General features: G+C 52.2%; 1 protein-coding gene across 2 annotated transcripts in view; it reads right to left on the bottom strand.

The window, feature by feature from the left end:
• Positions 1–18,344, bottom strand: part of Crybg2 (crystallin beta-gamma domain containing 2) — a 31,807-nt gene extending 13,463 nt beyond the window's left edge. The window contains exons 1-8 of one of the 2 annotated variants that reach the window (XM_034501590.2): positions 18,187–18,344; positions 16,121–16,190; positions 13,500–14,230; positions 4,674–7,197; positions 4,295–4,342; positions 4,101–4,213; positions 3,644–3,773; positions 673–812 (exon numbers count right to left, since the gene is read on the bottom strand). In XM_034501590.2, coding sequence (XP_034357481.2) covers positions 673–812; positions 3,644–3,773; positions 4,101–4,213; positions 4,295–4,342; positions 4,674–7,197; positions 13,500–14,230; positions 16,121–16,190; positions 18,187–18,299 — 3,869 coding nt within the window. In that variant the 5' untranslated portion in view covers positions 18,300–18,344. Of the gene's footprint in view, positions 1–672; positions 813–3,643; positions 3,774–4,100; positions 4,214–4,294; positions 4,343–4,673; positions 7,198–8,102; positions 8,145–13,499; positions 14,231–16,120; positions 16,191–18,186 lie in introns of those variants that run through there. The other variant, XM_076934010.1, reaches the window with a different exon arrangement.
• Positions 18,345–21,796: the final 3,452 nt, after the last annotated feature.

Below are 21,796 nucleotides of genomic sequence, written 5' to 3' on the forward strand. Positions count from 1 at the left end.
TTCATTCCTCTCACCACATGCTGTTCTCTCTTCCAGATAGACTCTTCCCCTCTCCCCCCCCCCTCCCCGCCCAGTCATATAGTTAATAAATACGTCAGGGCTGGCTTCTAACATCAGAATTACAGAACTGACTAAAACACACAGACTGAGACCATGCCACTCTGAATGTGCCCGACCACGTCTGAATAGAACATTCCTGTCCTCTTGTGGTTTAGCTTCTTAGCTAGCTCATCGCAGCTGAGGCATTTCCTCCTCCAGGAAGGCCTCGTGACTACACCCAGCTCACCCATCATCCTCTCCATCTTCAGTTGGTTTGATACTTTAGCATGTTCCTGCAACCCTGTGCATGTCACTGCCTCCCCCCAATTCCAGAACATTCTGGGTGCTGTTATTTGTTTACCTTCCTGTCCCCGCTAGGAAACTGAGATTTTTTCTTTTTGTTTCTTCTTTTCCTGTTTGAGATAAAATCTCACTATGTAGCCTTGGCTGGCCTAAAACTCACAGAAATCTGCGCGCCTTTTCTTCCCAAGAACCGTGATTAAAGGTCTGCACCACTGAGCCAGGCCCTCAGATTGACTTTGAGGAAGGGAACTGGGTGTCTTGTCTGCTCTGTGTCCCCAGCATGTGATGGTGCAGAGGAGGTCAAGGGGACTCCAGGATAGCCAGACTCACAGTCCTGCATCAACAGTGGCAGATGCCACCTGTAGGGGTCTCTCCAGACCTTGAGAGTCTTTCAAGTCTCCCGTTAGTGTCACTGGCTTGCCCTCGAGGCCCTCCTCAGAGAACAGGCTGATTCTCGGGATGCAGTAGTCCTGTGAAAGGAGAAAGGGGAACCATTCAAGTACAAGCTAAAGACTTCTCTGTCTCACCTGCTTCCCTGCCTCACCAGCCTGGCAGGGTTCCTGGGGGCTTCTGGGAAAGCCCAGCTGGTTGTCTGCTTAGAAACCGGAGGAGTGCTCTCTACAAGGCCAGCAAGCTTGACCTCCGGCCGAAGTCCTCACAGGTGCCTGCTGGACTTCTGGAACCCGAGACTAAAGTTCTCAACCTGTGGTGTCAAGGCCTTCCCCTGCCCTGGGTAGCCAACTTTTCACTCTTGGGAGGGGGTGGTGGTGCAAGATGGATAGCCAGTTCCTGATTCCACCTTGATGAACAGTTCTGATCTTGGTCCAGACTGGCTTTTTGTTACTGTTTGGTGTGGGTGCTGTGTCTAGAATCCATGCTCTCAACTGCTAGGCAAAGTCTCTTACCACACCCCATGCTCCAGGGTGGTTGGTTTGTTTGTTTGGTTGGTTAGTTTAGTTTTTAAGGAAGAGTTTCAGATAGTCCAGGCTAGCCCTGAACCTTGAACTCACACACAGGGCACAGGCAGACCACAGCATGTGTCTGGAGGACAACTGGCAGGAACAAGTCCTCTCCTTTCACCAGGCGGGTCCAGGAGCTCAAACTCAGGTTGTCAGGGCTGGTGACAAGTCGCTGAGTCACCTCATCAGTCTCAACCTTCAGCTTTTTAATTCCCCTGCTTGGACCTCCTGAATGCTGAGGTTACAGGCGTGTGGCACTGTGCCTGGTTTTGTGGGGTGCTGGGGGATCCAAATCACAATTCACCCAGTATATGGCTAGCACTCCAACTGAGCCCCACTCCCTGCTGCCTCCTCCCAACGCCCATACCCAGGCGAGCTGTGCCTGGGCGGCCTCCCAAGCTGCAGCAGGTTTCCTTTGCATTCTGGGTTTTCCTTCCACTTTAGGGTTACTTCCATTCCCTCACTCAGATGATCATAAACCATCTGCATCGTGCTAAGGCCGTATTCTACCTGACCCCATTTAGTCCCTCTAAGGATGGTCTCCATCATTAAACAGCCAGGAAGGTCAAGCTCAGCAAAGTTAAGCAAACTACCCAAGGTCACACAGCTTACAAGCAATACAGCGGAGGACAGAGAAGAGTTCTGTTTAGTTTTGCAACCCAGCTCATCCCACGGGCCTGGCACACAGTAGGTGTCAACTCAGTGCTGAGTGAATCAAGTGATTCCAAGTACTGTGTAACCTCAGAGCTCTTGTTTGTCTCTTGTACCTCATGCCCTCCTCCACAGGGATGAGTTTACTGTGTCTCATAATGACTTGCCCGCCAACATGTGTGTATCTGCAGCGCCTCTGAAAACTGCCTTAGCCTCTCAGCTCTAGGACTCCATTGTCCTTACCAGAGAGAGAACAACAGGTGCTTACCTCGCTAAAAACCCAACTAGCTGGGTGCACTGGCAAATGCCTGGAATCCCAGCACCTAGGAGGTGGAGGCAGGAGGACCAACATTTTAAGACTAGCCTTGGCTACATGGTGAGTCTGAGGCTAGCCTAGGTTGACATCAGATCTTGTCTCAATAACAACAACAACAATAAGTGCCCCAGGCATATAATAATAATAATAATAATAATAATAATAATAATAATAATAATAATAAGTGCTCAGGCATGGTGACTCACAGATGTGAGCAACACTGGGGAAGTTGAAGCAGGAGGTTTGACGCAACCTCATGGTCATCCCAGGCTACATAGTAAATTCTAGCTAAGTCTGAGCTCAGTGTGGGGTCTTGTCTCAAACAAAAGAAAATAGAAACCCACAAACAAACCTCCAAGGGTCTGATGGGTCTTGTTTCTAGCATGGTTGTGCTTCTCTCTAGAGGCTGATACCCTTTGGTCAGCTTCAGCATCTGTAGTTTGTAAACTCGTGCCCTGAAAACAAATGCTGCCCTTTCACCTTACAGACGCAAAGTCTACATGTCATGTAGACAAAGACGCATGTCATGTAGGTTTTTCACACCGCACACCCATCTCTCAAAAATCACAACTGTGGTAGCTCACATCCGCCCTCCCAGCCATCACTTGGGAGGTGGAGGCATGGGGATTTTGAATTTGAGACTAGTCTATTTTTACCTAAGAGCTAGTCTCACATTTGAACCATCTCTAGGCTAGAAATCGCTCTCCTTCAGGGCTCACCACAGGTTTTCTTCCTGGAAGCCGGTAGAGACTCCTAAGCTTCCAGGCAGGTCTATTGCCCTCCTGTGTCCTCAGAGTCTAGCCAAAGGAGAATCCTGGAGGGAAACCTATGCCTGGCTGCCTGGCCCTGAGCCTGGCACATAGTGGATATGAAAAGTGTGTAGGGTTGGCAAGCTGGCTTAGCCCCCTCCCCAGCCTGACAATTGGGGTTCGATCTCCAGGACCCACATGGAAGGAGAGAGGTGACCTTCACAAAATGTCCTCTGATCTCTGCCTTCATTCACACGGAGACATGTGCGAGCATACATGTGCACACACACACATATACACATACCAATAAACATAATAAAATTTTAATTAAGAACATGAGACAGGGGAGTATCTATGAAGATATGAACAAATAAATAAGTAAACTCCATGGAACCTTGCCCAGAGTGGTGGGTGATTCTGGCCCATTCCTACCACTCTGAGCTGATTCTGATCTAGCACCAGCTCATGCTTCTCCAGCTTGGTTACCAGGGGCACAGGCCCCGCCCACACATCAGCCTGCACAGTGCCTCTGTGGCCAGGAACTTAGAGGTACTCCATTCTGACCCCTTCTGACCTCTGCCCCACCGCACCCTGAGAGGCATCACTCTAAGCAGCTGCCCACTCACCCACACAGCCCTCCTCAGGGAGCCGATGCCTTGGAGACACCATGCAGATGCCAGGGCTCTGAGTTCCACATCTCCTTCAGGCAGCAACAGCTTCTGGCCCCGGAACTCTGGCTGTTCGTACAGTATCCAGCTGTGGACCCAGAAACCCCAGGGTCACGGGGCAGGAGGTTGAGCCCACAGACTCTGTGTGTCTGATGGAACTCTTTTTTTTTTTTTTTTTTTTTTTTTTTGGTTTTTTGAGACAGGTTTTCTCTGTGTAGCCCTGGCTGTCCTGGAACTCACTCTGTAGACCAGGCTGGCCTCGAACTCAGAAATCCGCCTGCCTCTGCCTCCCAAGTGCTGGGATTAAAGGTGTGCGCCACCACTGCCCAGCCTGATGGAACTCTTGAAGAGATCACTACCTTCCTCACCCCAGGTTCACAGCCAGGGACCCTTTCCCTGGGCACTCCCCACTTACCAGCCTCGTATCACCCTTATGGAGGCAACAGGGGCCCACGCTGAGGCATCTGCAGTGTCTCCCCAGACTTCCCTGCCTCTGCCTTGGCAGCCAGGCTCTGAGAAGAGGATCACCTGAGAAAGCATAGCAGGTGTCCTCAAGCCCTGTCCCCAGCACTGCCCTCTGCCAGTCTCCACTTGCCCCCAAGCACTTACCTTTCCAGGCCTAGTGTTCAGCTTGCCCTGGGTCTTTGATGTTGGGCTCTGAGACAGAGACAGAGTTAGAAATTTATAGGGTCACCACTTCCCCCACACTGCTCGCTTGACTGGCCTCCACCCCAAGGATACAGCAGAGATTACACCATTGCTTCCAGCTCCAGGGTCTCATCCTTTCCCAGCACCCAGGCTGTGAGAAGCAGCGAACCATTTGGAGTCTATACACTCGGCTATACTATCACGGACACTGAGGCCCCAATGTTGTGCACCCCAAAGTTCAACTAAGCTCTGATTCAATCCCCCTGCCTCCAGGAACCTGGTCCCCCAACACCATTCTCTTCAACCAAGGTATTTCCCTTGCCCCTATGAGATCACTTACCCACCCTTCCGGGGGCTGGATAGGTGCTGGCTTCTCTGGAGGTGGCCTTCCGCTGCAGAGCAAGGGTAACTGTCCTGGCACCTTCCTGACTCCTGGTGCTCCGTGGGGAGGCAGAGCAGAAAGTTTTGTGCCTAGTGGTTCCAGGGCAGGGACGTCTTTGCTGGCTGGCACCAGATTGCCAAAGAGAAGGCTGCCTCCCAGGCGGGAAGTAGGCCGGCTGCTGGGCTGAGGTTCCGGGCCTTGTCCAGCTACAAGTTTCTTCATCATTTCCATGGGAGAGCAGGTGACCTTAGCAGGCTTGGGTGGGTGGGGATCCAGGGAGGGACTGGGCCCCACTTTCTCCTGCCTCCGCTGGAGTTTCTCATCATCACTGAGATAAGGGTTCTCCAGCTCCTCCTCCTCCTCCTCCTCCTCTTCCAATACAGGTCTCTCCTGAGGACCAGGTCCTGGCACACATGGGCCCAGCTGATCCTCTTCAATGGCGGGTAGCGTGGCATACATAGCCAGGTAGGAGGAGCGTGGAGCTCGGGGCAGTCGGTGAGTTCGGAGGATCTCAGGGGGCTCCATGCTCCGCAAAGTATCCAGGAAAATCTCCAGGTCAGCGGTTAAGGCTGCTTCCTCCTCCTCCCTAGATGGCTCTGAGGGTCCCTTCCCCTCACTGGAGTCTGGGATGAGTTGGAACTCTATGCTGGCCTCTGCCCCCATTGGCTTTGGGGCAGGAGAGCCTTCTAGACTGAGTGACTCCTTATCCTCTGAAGAAGATGGGGCAAGGGGCACGGCAGGGATCTGGGAACTTTCCTTTGGGGCAGGTGATGAGAGAGAGTTCTCTGGAGAATCTTGGACAGCCTTGTCCTGTTTGGGGAGCAGGGGAGCAGGGGCTGTGGGGCCTTCAACAGTCTTTTTGCAAGGAAGGGAATGGAGAGGGCTATTCTGAGGATCCTGACCAACCTCCTTCTTGATGGAAGGACCTCCTTCCACATCCGGAACAACCATAGTTGGTCTGGAGGAGGAGGTGACGGGAGCACCACAGACTTGCAAACCCTCTTTGGGGGAATGGGACTGGGCAGGAACACTAGGGCCTGGAAACACCTCTTTTTGAGTAAGAGCAGAACTGGGCACATTCTCGGGGCCCTGAACAAACTTATTCTTTGGTGAAGGTGGAGCACAAAGGCTTTGTGAGCTAGGGACAGCTTTCCTCTTCGGAGAGGATGGACTAGGAGGTGGTTCAGGCATTGTAGCCTTGCCCTTTGCCACGGGCAGGACAGGGGCCACAGGGAGCCCTGCACACTTCTCTTTCATTTCGGGCAGGACATGAGGGGTGGACTGGGCTTTGAGGTGTACGGGCACCACAGGCTGATCCGGAGAATGGACCAGGGAGGAGGCACAGGTCTGGGGCTTGGGAGAAGAGGGTGCTGGGACTTGGCTCTGAGGAGTCTGGCTGGGGAGCAGGACAGGACTGAAGGCTCCCTGAAGCCTTGAAGATTCCCCAGTTTTGGCATCTGTGACTCCACCTTGATCTTTAACTGGGTGGGCTACCGGGGTACTTATGTCCTGAGCAGGATGATCAACCACAGGGATGCCTACTGGGGCCAGGGCTGAGCTGTTATTCTTCAGCTCAGTTGTGCTGGTCTCAAGTAGTTGTCCCAGGGTCGTTCCCACTGTGCCACCTGTGCCTGAGCCCCTTGATGTAAACATAGTGAGTCTTGGGATTCGGCTGGCAGGGGGGATACGCTCAGCGGGCACAAGGTTGCTCAGGACTTCCAGGGCCTGGCTTCGGCTGGGTGAGCCCTCAGCTCTGGGGCTCACCACCACTGCCCGGACTGTTCGGGTCACATTGCGGCCCCTTGGCAGGGCCTCACCTGACATTGATGGCCCCACACTCACAGAGCTGCTCACTCGCCGGTCCACGTGGCCTCCTAACACAGTCGTCGTGGTGGTCCTCACTGTTCGTGTCACACGCCATTCCTCACGATTCCTGGAACCTCCACTGGTAACGCCCACACTGGGATGCGGGCTTGGCTCACGAGGCCCAGGCAAGGGCACCAATAACTCAGTCCTAGCCATGGATCCCATGCCTGGTGGGTCGGTTCTAGGAGCCTGGAGGCCACCGTCACCCCAATCCGCAGCCTCCTGCAGCCTCACCATTGGCCTTTTCTCCTTGGGGGGTGGAATATATTTCTTGGAAAAGATGGGCCCATGGCTCTGGAAGTTCATGGATCCAGGCTCCTCCCCATGTCCCTGGCAATTGACAGTCTCTTCTTCCTTCTTAACAAAGCCATTGACTTCTTCTCGACGGAAGCTATGTTCGAACACATCTTCCTGTGGAGCTTCCATCCTGGTGCCTGACACCAGGGACACTTTGTGAAAACGGTGTCTGCTCTCTTCCTGGACAGGAGGCCGTTGGCACCATGTTAATGTGGCACTTACCACTCGGGCCTCAGCTCGGGCCGGCGACCCAGCTGTCTCTTCCATGTTGGGCTCCAGTAAAACACCAGATGTCCTTGTCACCCTGTGGACTGGCTCCCTACCGATCGTAAAAAGGGAGAAAGATGAGCACCAGGAAGTAGAAGGAAGGGTCCCTAAAGCACAGACCAGGCTGAGTAACCTCAAGCAAGTCATGTGACCCTTTGGTCTTTGTTTCCACATCTGTAAAACGGAGCCAGAAACTCTGACGGACTCACATCACCACCTCCAAGTGTTGCCCATTGTCCAGGTCCCCAAATGGTGAAAGCTAAGACCTGAGCCCGAAAAGAGAGAGAGGATGGGCAGCTGGCTCATTGGCTTATAGAGCAAGGCTGGGTCTCTACCCAGGGGCCCAGAGGCTAAGAAACAGGAAACAGAACCCTTCCCGAACTGTATTCTATCTCTGTTCCAAGGTTTCTTACATTTCTTGTCTTTGTTTTGTTTTGTTTGTTTTTGTTTTTTCAAGAACAGGGTTTCTGTGTAGTCCTGGCTGTCCTGGAACTCACTCTGTAGACCAGGCTGGCCTTGAACTCACAGAGATCTGCCTGCCTCTGACTCTGCCTCTCAAGGTTTCCTTAAAGAGAAGCTGAGAGAAAATGTTTGGCTCCAATGTTTGGCTCCAAGCAGTACTGGATCTCTGACATGTCTCTATCACAAGCGGGTGACCTTGGACAGGTCACTTCTTCAACTGTAGACTCCTAGAGGACAATAAGTTCACACTTCATGGGGGTTTGAGGTTTGTCAGGATCCAGTGAGAAAGAGAGAGAGAGAGAGAGAGAGAGAGAGAGAGAGAGAGAGAGAGAGAGAAACATAAACTAGCTTTACAAACTAAAATCCTGGCTCATGAACTTCCCAGTGTTCACTTGGGGGTCTGTGGCTATACATTGACCAATGTGCACTTGAGACACATGGGAAGCAGGCAGGGGACAGGGCACCACTATGGGTCTCAGAGGACCCTATACATACCGTCAGCCTTACAACGCATGCCACCTCAGATTTCTCTCCCCTGAAGCCATTCTTTCCCCCTGGATAGATGGAGAAATTGAGGGGCAGAGAGGTGCTGGGATTAGAGACATGTGCCACTCTATGGTGCCACGTGTGTGTGTGTGTGTGTGTGTGTGTGTGTGTGTGTGTGTGACTATATGCCTGTTGTACACCTCATGCATTCAGGAGCCTACAGAAGTCAGAAGAAGATTTTAGATCTCCTGGAATGAAAGTTACAGACAGTTTTGAGGCACCAAATGGGTGCTGGAAACTGAACCTTGGTCTTCTTTAAGAGCAGTAAGTGTCCTTAACCATTGAGCCTGCTCTCCAGACCCCTGGATCTTATTTCTTTGCAGTCCTGGGGCTCAAACCCAGGACTTCATGCATGCAGACACTCTGACTGAGTCATCTTCTCAGTCTTCTCATTTGTGTCCCTCCCTCATTGGAGTCTCTATTACTTCCTTCACTAAATGGGGGCAATGAACAACACCCGCCAAAGCAGAAATCTGGGTTTGGGAATTTCTGTTTTGGTAGCTACACAGCAGCCATGTGTTGAGAGCACCCTCCGGGTCTTCTGGCTAAATGCTTTCCCTTTGCATTGTTTTACTGAGCCTGAATCCAGGGAGTCCAGACATCATGAAGAACAAATCATGAGCCAGAGAAATGGTTCAGTAGCTAAGAATGTAAGGCTGCTCCTAGAGAAGATTGAAATTCCGTCTCCAGTGCCCATGTTGGCCTGCTTCCAACTACCTATAAGTCCAGTTTTGGGGACTCTGGTGCCTCTGGCCCCCAGGGCAGCTGTGCTCACGTGCACATAACCATATACAGATACACACATACATAACCATATACAGATACACACATACATAACCATATACAGATACACACACACATAACCATATACAGATACATACATATACATACATAACCATATACAGATACATACATACACATACATAACCATATACAGATACACACATACACATACATAACCATGTACAGATACACACACATACATAACCATGTACAGATACACACACATACATAACCATGTACAGATATACACATACATAAGCATATACAGATACACACACACATAACCATATACAGATACACACATACACATACATAACCATGTACAGATACACACATACATAACCATGTACAGATACACACATACACATACATAACCATATACAGATACACATACTTCAAATGATAAAGCTTTAAAAAGAATAACTCATTAGTAAATGATAAACAAACATTCTCATTTTGCCAATGAGATTTAAAAGGTTCAGATGAATGCAAAATATTATTCAGAGTCGTACCTTAGCAGTGGAGACCTCTGCCCCAAACCTCAGAGCTTAGCCACATTCCAAACTCCTCATATAAATGTTTATATAGGTTTACATATTTATGTGGTAAACCGAGTCTCTGGTTTGATGACTACTCTATAAATTTTTTAAAATATTTGTTTGTTTTTATTCTTTTAGAGAGAGTCTCATTATGTAGCCCTGGCTATCCTGGAACTTACTATGTAGACCTGGAACTCACAGAGACCTACGCACATCTGCCTCCCAAGTGATGAGATTAAAGGCATGCACCACCATATCTGCCACCCCCCACCCCTTTTTAAATGTTCTGAGATAGCATTTTACTATGTAACGATGGCTGGCCTGATAGCAGTTATGTAGCCCATGGTGGCCTCCAACTTGTGCACCACGTGCCTGCATGCGTGAGTGCGTGTGTGCGTGTTTCCCACGATGTACATGAGGACAGCTTGTGGGTTGTCTCCTTCCACAATGTAGGCTGAGGAGACGGAGTAGTCAGGCTTGACTGCAGACCACCTTTGTCCACTCCCTAGCCATGACCTTGAACATCTGATTCTCTTGCCTCTACTTCCTCAGAATGGTTGGATGATAGGCACGCCACACTCCTCCTTTTCCCAGCACTGGAATGTAACCCAGAACTTTATACATGCTAGGCAAGCCCTTTACCAACTGGGGTAGCTCCCAGCCCTGGGGTTCACCTTTAAAAGAGCCCACAGGAGACTGTAAGGAGCAATCCACTCTTACCCACTTGTCCCCAAGCATGACACTGAGAGGATGTTTTCAGACCTAGGGTCTCCAAAGATTCTGCTCACTTAACCTGGGCTCATCTTCCAGTCCGGAGATGAGCCAGCCCTCAGCAGCTACACCCTGAGTGAGAAATAGGCCCACTGCCCTAATTCTCTTCCCCACATCTCTACCTCCCTCCTTCCTGAGAAACTGGAAGAAACTAGAACTTTGACCTGTCCTGTGACCCAGCAGTGACTCAGGTTTTATAAGGGGGCATAGATGAAAGGGCCTGAGGCCCACAGATGTCTGACTCAACTCCAGGACCACTGGTGGCTACCACAGTGTCTAGGATAGAGTCTGTGGGGCCCCTGGCAGCCTGTGAATGAGTTTGGGGAGTCCTGGATGACCCCCCAAGACTTCCCTAGCCAGGGTGTGTTGAGAACAGACATACATAGACACCCTAGGCCCAAACTCAGCTCCTTACAACAGCCTGATCGTCCCACCCTCACTGAAGCCTCGTTCTCTCCCCTGGGATCCCCCACTTTGTCCCTTATTCAGCACCACACAAGTCCCCTCCTCCTCACAGAGTCCCCTATCTTCATCCTCCCAGATCGTTTGTCGTTGATGGCAATCGACAAAGCTTGGGTTATAGGCGATCTGTTCACTTGTTCATTTACTCAGTGCTAATTATTTGGTGCGAAGTGCCAAGTCCTGGCCAGACTCACCCAAGGCTAGCTTTCTTATGAAGCTGATATCCCAGGAGTCCGCAGCTAAGGGATCGGATGTTTGGAAGGTCCCATGGGCTTCAGCAAAGCCACAGGGAAACACCTCAGGGGAAGCTGAAGGAAGGTGGTCGGCTCACGGTCTATTGATGACTTCCCAGCAATCAGCTCCAGGCCTTTTTCAGCCCAGCCCAACCCAAGGACAACACTCCCTGATGGCCATTCATTCCTTAAGCATGTGGTCATAGCTTCTGCCTGCATACTTCTAAGGACAGGGAGGTCGCCTCCTGACATTCACCTGTCCCATCCCTAGACAGTCAGGACGGCCAGAATGTTTTTCACGTGTGTTGGAATGTGCCTGCCTATAGCTCCCCATTTTTGTCTTTGTCTGGAGACACACCCCAGTAACCTAGCTACCACCCCTGCAAACAGAAGTGCCTGTTCCAAGAGCCCTCTCTTCTCCAAGTCCACAAGTGGATTTGTTGGCAAGTTGACCTGTGACCTCTAAGCAAGGTGTGTGGGTATAAGAAGGGGGAGACTGAGGGGGCTGTGGGGGGAGTGTGGGAAAAAATCTCAGCTAACCCAACAAGTCCTGGGATTCTCCCCGCTTACTTGTGAGTCACCCCCAAACTAGGCCAAACCAGTCTACAGGCCCACACGCTGCCAAACACATGCGGCATCAGACAGGCATTCACAGAGTCGAAGACCCACCATGTCACACAGCACAAAAATACAGAGACATCCACTCCACCTAGACAAACACAGCCAGGAGCACACAGCAACACACACACATGGGGTCACACACCAAGAGACACAAACACACAGAGGCATAGCAGGCAGGCAAGCCACATGCTCCACTATGGAATACACAGGCACCACAGCACACATGTGCACGTATCTCCAGCACACAGCCATTCAACTCGCAGCCAACAAACAAGTTCTCTCCCCTTTGCCATCTATCTGCCCTTGAACAGAGACCTATACTCGGTGCAGGCATACAGAGCTTATACGTTCCCACATGCTGCCCGGCTGGACTCTGCCTCTTTTTCCACAGTAGTCAAGCCTGCTTAAAGAACCAACAGAGAGGGGGCACAGAAGGACAGGGTCCCTGGGAGTCACTTTCCTTCCTCTCTAGGTGCCTCCTAGATTCCAACTCTAGGCCTTATTCATCTAGACCCCAATCAACCAGAACCCCACGTTCCCCACCTCAGCCTCCTGCCTGTTCCCCATCTGCTCACTTCCCACCCCCTCATCCTTTTACAGGCTGCTTAATGGGCCAGTTTGGATCACCCATGTCCTCCTCCCTAGACACAGAACCTGGCACACCAACTCCTACCCAGGGGACCTGGACCTCCATGCTTTGGCTTCTATTAAGGGTGCTTTCAGATCCACACAGTGTGTGTGTTCCACACAGCAACCACAAGCCACCCTGTGCTCTGGACAGGGCCAGAGACCTCTTTGCAAGGTGTGCGGTGGGGGCGGCAGGGGGGATGGGTGGCTAGGGCATGAACAGACCTGGGTTTGAATTCTGACTGCCCGGTTGGCTTTGGGCCAGTGACTTATCCTTGCGGAGTCTCAGACCCCTGTTCTCATTAGCTGGGATTGAGGGAAAGGTTATCTCCTAGTCTGTGGATTAAATCAGATCACACTTACACTTAAAAAAACCAACCATAGAGGACAGAGCTCCTGCCCTCAGCAGGATTTTCTCAAAGGTCCCTCTGGTGGCCTAGGACTTGCCTAAGGAGGTCCCATCTTCCTTCCTCCTCAGTGTGTTGTGAAGGCCCCATACCTCCCCGCTCTGAGCCTACCAGGATGATTTAGGAGACTCACTTCAACACAAATAAAAGCCTAAGCTTGGGAGTCTTGGTGCCTCTCTCTGTGGCTGCCAGCAAAGCCCGGTGGGATAATTACCATTGCCGTTGGGGTGTAATTAATAAGCATCCATGCTATTTTGCCAGCCCAGCTCAATGGAGTTCAAAGCACGTTCCCGTAGCCACCCCCTTCTTCCTCATCTCTGACTACCATACCCATTCAACAAAGCAAGACTCAGAGAAGTTAAGTAACCTGTGCCAGGGCGCCCAGCGCCTTGGCTAGGTGCCTATTCCCAGGCTGGGTCAGCAATCTCGTGCAAAGAACCCAGGATTAACAGGAGTAGCTGAAAGAAAGTTTATCCCTGACTAGCTCATCCTCTCCATGATGAGACTTCCCTTCCTAATGGTGGGCAGGGGAGGGCAGAAGTGAGTTTCAGCCTAGGGGTGGAGAGAGAGACAGAGAGAGAGACACAAAGAGAGACACAGAGAGAGACAGAGACAGAGAGACAGAGAGAGACACAAAGAGAGACACAGAGAGAGACAGAGACAGAGAGAGACACACAAAGAGAGACACAGAGAGAGACAGAGACAGAGAGACACAGAGAGAGACAGAGACAGAGAGAATGAGAATCAGGGAGTGGATATATAGTCGACTCGCACCAAAGGTACCAAATGAATGGGAGCCTGAAGCTTGAAGAGCCAGGAACAAGGCAGAGGGACCCAAGTAGGAGTTGCCACATCGGACTAACCTCCCACCATCACGCCCCTCCGGCGCCAACCTTTACTTACCAGCTCTGTGGGAATCCAGGTTCCCAGCCCACTCGGCGCTCCTGCTGGGCCTTGCTTCCCTGATGCTGTGGGACTCTCAGCGGCGGCTCCTCAGGCGGGTTGATTGGATACCCAGTGATGGGGCGGAGTTCCTGAGGAGGCTCCTGCCAGCCCCTAGATTCCTCAGGGCCACAGGGGTGGGGAGCTGGTCTGGCCGGTTCCTTACCTTCCTCCCCAGGTGCCCGCCCGCACCCTTGCAGAGTGACAGTGATATGGTAGCGGGTCCTTCTGACACAGAGACGAGTGTGTAGGGGCTTTGGCTCTGGCTGGGCTGGCCCTGGGGTGTCAGGCTTGCCCTTTGCTCTTGCTGCCTTGAGGAAGGACTCCGGGTGGGGCAGTAGGGGTGCGTCTTCCAGGTTGTCAGGTAGCTCTGGCTTCAGCAGAACCTCTGGGGCACTGTGTTGGGGGTGCTGGCAGGGAATGCCTGGCGACCCCGGTTTCAAAGGAGAAGCAGGCTCTGGGCCGGAGGGATGGCTGGGCCCACCGAGAGCTTCACCAGAGCCTGTTGGTGCTGTGTCCACCTGCTCCATGGAGCCATAGCTGGCCAAGTCACACGCACTGCCCACAGCTGGCCTCTGTAGCCTCCCCAGGGGTTCACTTTGCCTTCCTGAGATGTGGAGTCGCTTCTGACTCCATAAACCACCGTGGTTCCTGACCCGAAGGTCCCATTCTGAATGGCTTTGGGTTTGGACCTGGTGGGAAGCAGAGTCAGGGACAAAGTGACAAGGACATGGTGTGGCATCTCCCCTCTGGAATCTAGGGACCCCTGGCTATCTTTGGCTGTCCTCCTTGACACACACAAAACTGAGTAGAACCTCTCAGAGCAATCCAATGGGACAGGACCAGGACACTGGCCAAGCTTTTCCAACGGAGTCACACAGCAGGGAGGAGAAGGCTGCTAGCTGTCAGATTCCACACTGCTGCCCTGTGCACAGGGGTGGCAACCACCCAACTATGACTGCTCTTCCTCACATCCTCATAACCATGTTCTGCTTTCTGAGTCCCCAGCCTTTGGCCCTAATCTAGGGATTAGGGGATGTGTGGGCAAATCTGGCCCAACTGCCCACAGCCTTTGCCTGTTCCCAGTCCTCAAAAGACCTGTAGCCTCCTCCCTTAAGCCCTCCCAGCCCCAAGTTCCCACAGGAAAGAAGCAAGCTCCATGAGCCCTCTCGGAGGAGGGGGACAATTCCTGACCTGTCTGCTGTCATCCCTGGGATCCAGCCCAGCTGTGGGAACACTGGGAAGAAGATAAGGACCCCAGATGCTGGGCTCACATTACCACTTTTTTTTTTTTTTTTTTTTTTTTTTAAGATTTATTTATTTTATGTATATGAGTACACTGTAGCTGTCTTCAAACACACCAGAAGAGGGCATCGGATTCCATTACAGATGGTTGTGAGCCACCATGTGGTTGCTGGGAATTGAACTCAGGACCTCTGGAAGAGCAGTTAGTGCCTTTAACCACTGAGCCATCTCAGTTTTTAAGGATGATTTGTGTTCTTGGAATGAGGGGGAACCAAATCTAGGGACAAGGTCTCATCTAGCAGGGGCCTTTGAATCCATTGTCCTTTTCTGTTTTGTTTCTGTGTTTGTGTGTTTTAAGACAGGGTCTCACTATGTAGATCTAGCTGTCCTCACTCTGTAGACCAGGCTGGACTCCAGAGATCCGTCTGCCTCTGCTTCCTGAATGCTGGGATTAAAGGAGTGCCCCACCATGCCTGGCGTGATTCTGTCATCTTTAAGTCACTCATTTATACAATAGATATGGCCTGGAGTTCCCCAGGGGCTAGACACCCTGAGAGAGCGGAGAGACGGGATCATCAGGCCTACATGGAGGCAACATGGGTTGGAATCCCACCTCCTCCACTCTCTAGCAGAGGTGGACCGATCACACCTCACTTCCCGATAGGTAGGTATGTAGATTGAGTGTGACCAGAGCAGCACGTGACTCCCGACATGCTACACAGAGGTGATTCGTGCAGAATACCCAGGCACAGGAGCACCCACAAAGAGGCGCCACTGGGAGTGCTCCGCTGCTTGCCGACCTCAGGAGACAGGTATCTGTTCTCCAAAGGTGCACACTTCCATTTATTTTTTTTTAAACGTTTCATCTTTTAACTCATTGGATATTAATTTTTAGTTCTGTGTGCATGCATCTGGCTGCACGCAGATACGTGCAGGTGCCTACATGGTCCAGGTGGTACTGGATTCTTTGAAGCTAAAGTTACAGGCAGTTGTGAATCACCAGACATGGATGGGATGCTGGGAACAGAAGCCAGGCCTTTAAAAGAGCCACAGATGCTCTTAAACACCTGGGGCTGTCTCTCCAGCATCAAATGCACACACTTCTGACACCCTGACATTATGTTGGGCTTTCTGCGTCTGTTACTGAATTTCTCCCCACAGCTCTGACAGAGGTACAACTTGGCCCCTTTAGCAGAGACTGGGGAGAGATCTCCAGGGCACACACACACACACTCAAGGCATCAAGACCAGGGAGAGCACATGAGTCTGGGTTCTTTATCCTGCCCAGCAATCTAGAGCTCCTGCCCCCAGCCTCCTGCATTTCATGTTTATCCTACCTTAAGGCTGACGTTGTTGGTGCTGCCCTGACCCTGAGCAAGGTCAGGGCAGCTCTGGCCGCCCCAGGGCCTAAGAAGGAACACAGGGAAAAGAATAAGGAAAGTTCTGCTGTCCCAACACTTTTTCAACACACAGACTGAGACTGGCAGCCCCTGTCCACCTAATCCAGGGCCCACAGCCCAGCAGAGCGAGCCCCACTCAAACCTTTGGAGAAGGGCTACCAGCAGCAGCCTCGGCTTCCTTCACCAGTTCCCTAACACACACACACACACACACACACTCACGCACGCATGTGTGCACACACACACACATATGACAAGAGTATGGGTGCATAGGTGCTAGGCTTATCCCTAGGGTCCCTACCTACCTGATCATTTTTAGACCTCAGGAAAAAGTTAGCATCTATGTTCTCAGATAAGAAAAAGGCACAGAGAGTCAAAGTCACTTGCCCAGAGGCACACAGCTAGTGCGCTTCAGGCAGGTCAGCAGAACTGTCCTGCTTCCAAGCTCGACTGGACATTGTACTAAAGGGAGGAAAACTTAGAAGTGTGCTGCCCAACCCGCTGCCCCTCCCCTGAGTGGGATCAGTGGAAATCAGAGGCCTGTGCTTCAGTTCAGGGTCCCATTCCCACGGCTCATAAGAACGGGGCCCAACTGTATACGAGGCATGCATGTACCATCATGCTGGCTGTGCAGTCCCTCTCCTGCCCTCCTCACTCCTGACTCACCTGCATCCCAAACCAGCCTCCTCTCTGAGTGTGGAGGGGTGTGGGGAGAGCCTATCAGGCCTATAGGGCAGGTTTCTGCCAGACAGGGTAAGGGAGAGGGTGTGTCTTCCAGGTGGGCGTGGGCCGAGTTCTAGCAGGGTGTGGGCACCTCAGGGGACTTGGGCTTCCAGGCACAGGGTGTCTGGGCCCTCCCCTCTTTAGGGTAAGAGAGCAATACCATTCCCTCCCCGCTGCCCCCACCACGCCCTCTTCCCTTCTGGGCCAGCAGGCCTGAAGACAGCTGCGTCATGATAAGATCAGAACAAATTGCCCAGTAACTGCATAGACATACCAACACCCAACACCTGGTACCAACAACACACCCACACACTCTGCTCCTGCAGGGCCTATGAACTATGGGGGCCTGCTGGAATTTTCACTATCCCCTCACCCACAGGGCATTTCTCCACTCTGAGCTACCATGAAGGGCTCAGAGAGGTGAAGGAACTTGCCCAGGCTACTCAGCCAGCAGGCAACCATGAGTAGTAGCCAACCATCGCTGGCTTCTGCTCTCGCATCTCCATAGCAACAGGGCTTTTGGAGAAGTGCGTTCAGAAGTCAGCCAGCTAAGGAGCATGCGTATCTCAGCTTCATCTCTTCCCAACTGTGTCACTTTACATAGGTGACTTCACGGCTCTGAACCTCTACTTCCGGATCTGAGTCACAGGGGATATATGTCTTCCAAGGCTGCCAAGAGAATTGCTTCAGATCATCCAGGGAAAGCATGAAGCAAGTGGTATATAAAGGTTTATTGTGGGTACAGTCTAGAGTTATCGCCAGGTTCCGGGGGGAACAGGGGGAAGCATGCATGGCAACTGAGGGCAAAGACCGTTCCAGACTCACAACAAAGGACCTCAGATGCCAGAGAAACATTGGCCTGTGACGTGAGAACCAAAGTCCAAAGACACGGAAGGCAGCAGGAGGAGGTACTACTGGGTGGAAAATCCTTGATCGGCAGTTTGCCTGACAGGGAGTTGTCAAAGTCGCTTTAAGTTACAAAACAAAAACACGCGGACAATCCAAAGTAGTGGAGTATATTTGTAATCCCAGCACTTGGGAGACTGGGCAAGTGGACTGGCACAAGTTCGAGGGCAGTCTGCCCTACATACACAACACTACCTTATCTTCTAACACACACACACAAAGAAATTCCACAGTTCACAGATCCAAATCATGGCATGCGGTCACTACTCATGCAAGCTGATTACAACTCTCCTTACAATTTTATACACAGGAGTCACAAATGCATACCCCTAGGCCAGGGTTGCTCCACCCAGCCTTTCTCCGTCTCCCCTCACCTATCCTGGAGTCTGGCCTCCTTTGAGATCTTCCCCTTCCTCTCCCTTCGGCCCCCTAGTCCAGTCAACACCTGGGCCAGGCGAGCCCGGAAGCCCCTGCGCTGCTCTCTCATGGCGAGATCCAGGCTTTGGGTCGGCGGGGCACTTGGCTGAGGGTGCCACCCGGATCCACTGTCCAGGCCAGAGAAGCACCTCCTCCGGCCCGTCCCTCTGAGCAAACAGCGACCTTGCTAGCAAGGGCCGCGGGTGAGGACCTGATCCAGATGTTGTCCATGCCCTGAGGCTGAACCCTTAAGGGGCTGTGCCCACTTCAGGTCTCAATCCGGAGCACTCCTCCCAAGTCCTACACAGACCTCCCCCTCCTGCTCTCTACTCGGTCCGCTTCTGGGGATGTCGGAGATGGATTTGTGTGCACACTCGGGGAGTCGGACCTGTTTTCAAAAGTTCGCAAAGAGGAAGGGAGTCTGGGACCCCCGGGACTAAGAAGCTGGACCGAGCCTAGGGAGCTCCGGGAGTTGCTAGATCCCTGGAGCAGAGCACCGGCAGGAAGCGGGCAGAGTCCCGCCAACTGGGACAACTGGGCGGGGCTTAGCCCGAGGGGCTGGCATCCCCGCATCCCAAAGATGTGACAAAAAGTGAGCAGAGCCTGGGCCTTCATTGCTGGCAGGGCCAAAGCCCATCTTGCCATTGACTGGCGGACTTCCTAGGAGGGTTCTCTCTCTTGGAGCCACCTGAGTGGGATGGTCACTCCATATGAATGTGAGATGAATGTGAGGAAGCCACCTGAAACCAACAGGGGTGCGACTGGCGCCCCCTGCCGCAGAACCTTACAGTGGCTAAAAATGAGTCATTCCTTTTAGGGTTCTTTTATTCTGCTTCTAATCTGATCGTCCCAGGCAATTCGCTTTCCTGCCTGGCTCACACTTCGCACATCTGAGGGAATCCCCGAGAGATAGGCCATTGGTACGGCTCCATTGCCCCATTCTTTTGCCGGTTTTTCCCTTTCTGTAGTCCTGATAGGCTGGATGCCCATTGCCCTCTTGGTCCTGGTGGGTCATGAGAAGACAAGAATATCTTTTTTTAAGATCTATTTATTTTATGTATATAAGTACACTGTCTTTTAGACACACCAGAAAAGGGCATCAGATCCCATTACAGATGGTTGTGAGCCACCATGTGGTTGGTGGGAATTGAACTCAGGACCTCTGGAAGACAGTGTTCTTAACCGCTGAGCCATTTCTCCAGCCCAGACAGGGGATAGCTTATGTCTCTTTTTTTCACCTCCATCCCGGAGAGAATTGCATCTCACCCAATCATGAGAGGTAATATCAGCTGACCTCTAATTTGGCTAAGAAGAAATGGAATTAGAAGATGATAGGCAGGAACCCACAGGACAATCGGAGGTGTCGGGAAAGGTGCTCCGGAAGGAACGCAACATGCCCTGTGATTGGCCAACACACAAATCTTCATTACTTCATTCTCCAGTTACTTCAAGATGCTCAGTCCATCAGACCAGGTAACTAAAGTGGCTGATAATAATCTCACAGCTGAGGCTGAGGTCCTCCTGACTGCAGTGGCCCTCCTCCCTCTGAGCACACTCTGCCTTCATCCAGTCCCGAAAGGTAGCACTGTCCACTGGTGAGTTGAGAGAAAGAGCTCAGTTCCAGATAGGTGGTCACAGAAGAGAGAATGGAACCCAAAGCCAGCCTGAGGCAGATGGCTGCATGGACCCACCCCCACACGGGCTGTGTGCCCTGCCGTTTCCAGGTGACAAGTGGGATCTGGCAGGGACATTCCCCTCTACTGGAGACACTCAGGAGGCCTTGACTCAGCACTGAGACCATCTTTTAATTGCCAACACTCTGCTCTCAGAGACATCCCGGCACCGCAGCTCATGCTGGCTGCCCCCGCTCTCCCTTGGATTCTGAGGACACCTTGTCCACATTCCAGCCCATCTTCTTCTCGTCCACAAGATCTAGTGCTCCTTGGTGCCACTGGGCAAGGCAAGTGAGAGAGGCGAGGGGCCAATGGGTGTGGGCCAGACCACGGAGTTGAGGAGCCTGCAGCCTGTGGCGCAGCTTAGGGTAGTCATTCCTGGTGAGGTGACTTGGACAGAGGCTGCACTGGAAGGGCCTGGCACCAGTGTGCAGGCGAAGGTGGGTCTTGAGGTTACTGGAGCTGCTGAATCGCCTGTGGCACACCTGGTAGAAACGAGTACCCCGTCATCTCCGCCCTCCAACGGCCTCAGGGACACCCTCGCCACCCCCACCCGTCTTGGAAACACCTCCCCTAAGCCATCTCCCTGCCAATGTGGACCCGGAAGCTCTTCCTGTGGGCTAGAGCCTGTGGGGCGGGGCTTAGCTTTCTTCTTTCATTTCTGTTTGACGCTATATGAGTGACTTCCCTCAGAGTGTCTTTCTTTCTCTGCCAGCCATAGATGAGCACTGATTTTCACCCTCATCAGTTTAGAGAAGACCAACTAAGGTAATCACGTGGAGCCCTGACGCAAGGGGCTGCTGTATCAGGGGGTGTGGTCAGCATTTACTGGGGCGCTGGGCAAGCCGGGCACTGACCTTGCAAAGTCTTCCTAAGGAACCACTAAGTGCGCAGAGGCTCATAGGAAAGAAGCCACTAGCCAAAGGCCACACAAGATGGGAGGAGGAGCTAGGATTTGAACCGGTCTGACTTTGTAGCTTAGACTCAGAACCACCACAGAGTTCTCCCTTCTGCCCCGGTCAAAGGAACACTCCCTGCCTCTGCCTCCCAAAGGATGAGGGCAGACTCAAAGAAGGAACACATGGAACCTACTTGGAGTCTTAGCTTAAGCTACGGCTCCTTTAACAACCCAGGGAGGTAGGAAAGGGCATGCATCCTCCGGGGTCTTCAACTTTAATCTCCATGCATAGACAGGCGGCTGTATTTTCTTCTCCAACATCACTTATTCCTGTGACCATTCCCCTTCCCCCCCCCTCTCTCTCTCTCACACACACACACACACACACACGTACACACCAGTTCTCTCCACTACCCACCTTCCCACCCTCCACACCCTCCTCTCCATCTTTATATTTTCTGCATTAGGTAACAGGTGCCCTCCCTCCAGGGACTTAGGATTCCTCCCCAAGCTGCAAGTGTTCATGTGAAGGGGAGAAGGGTGTCACCTGGCACTGGTGGGGCCGCTCCCCAGTGTGCACCAGGTGGTGCTTTTGCAGGTGGGCCAGCTGGGTGAAGCGCTTCTGACACAGGGCACACTGGAAGGGCCGCTCCCCACTGTGTATACGCAGGTGAACCTGGAAGAAATTTTGCCAGCTGCATAGAACATCTAACAGGGCCCAGAGTCTACACCAAATCTCCACCCACATCCTCTGCAGGATCCTTTGCTGGTATCCAGGCCTCTCTATCACCTCCCCCAGAAGTTAGTACCCAGACACTGTCAGGACCCAGATCTAACCTGTAGCAGAGACTCAGGAAGTTAGATAAAGGGCATCCTCGGTATCACCTAGAATAGCTACTTCAAGTATAATTCACAGACCAGCAGCATTGGAATGCCCTTAGGAACATGCTAAAATTGCAGATTCTAGGGGCTGTCCCCTAGCTCTGCTAAGTCATT

The sequence above is a fragment of the Arvicanthis niloticus genome, chromosome 5 (genome assembly GCF_011762505.2).
Source record: "Arvicanthis niloticus isolate mArvNil1 chromosome 5, mArvNil1.pat.X, whole genome shotgun sequence".
NCBI lineage: Eukaryota > Metazoa > Chordata > Mammalia > Rodentia > Muridae > Arvicanthis > Arvicanthis niloticus.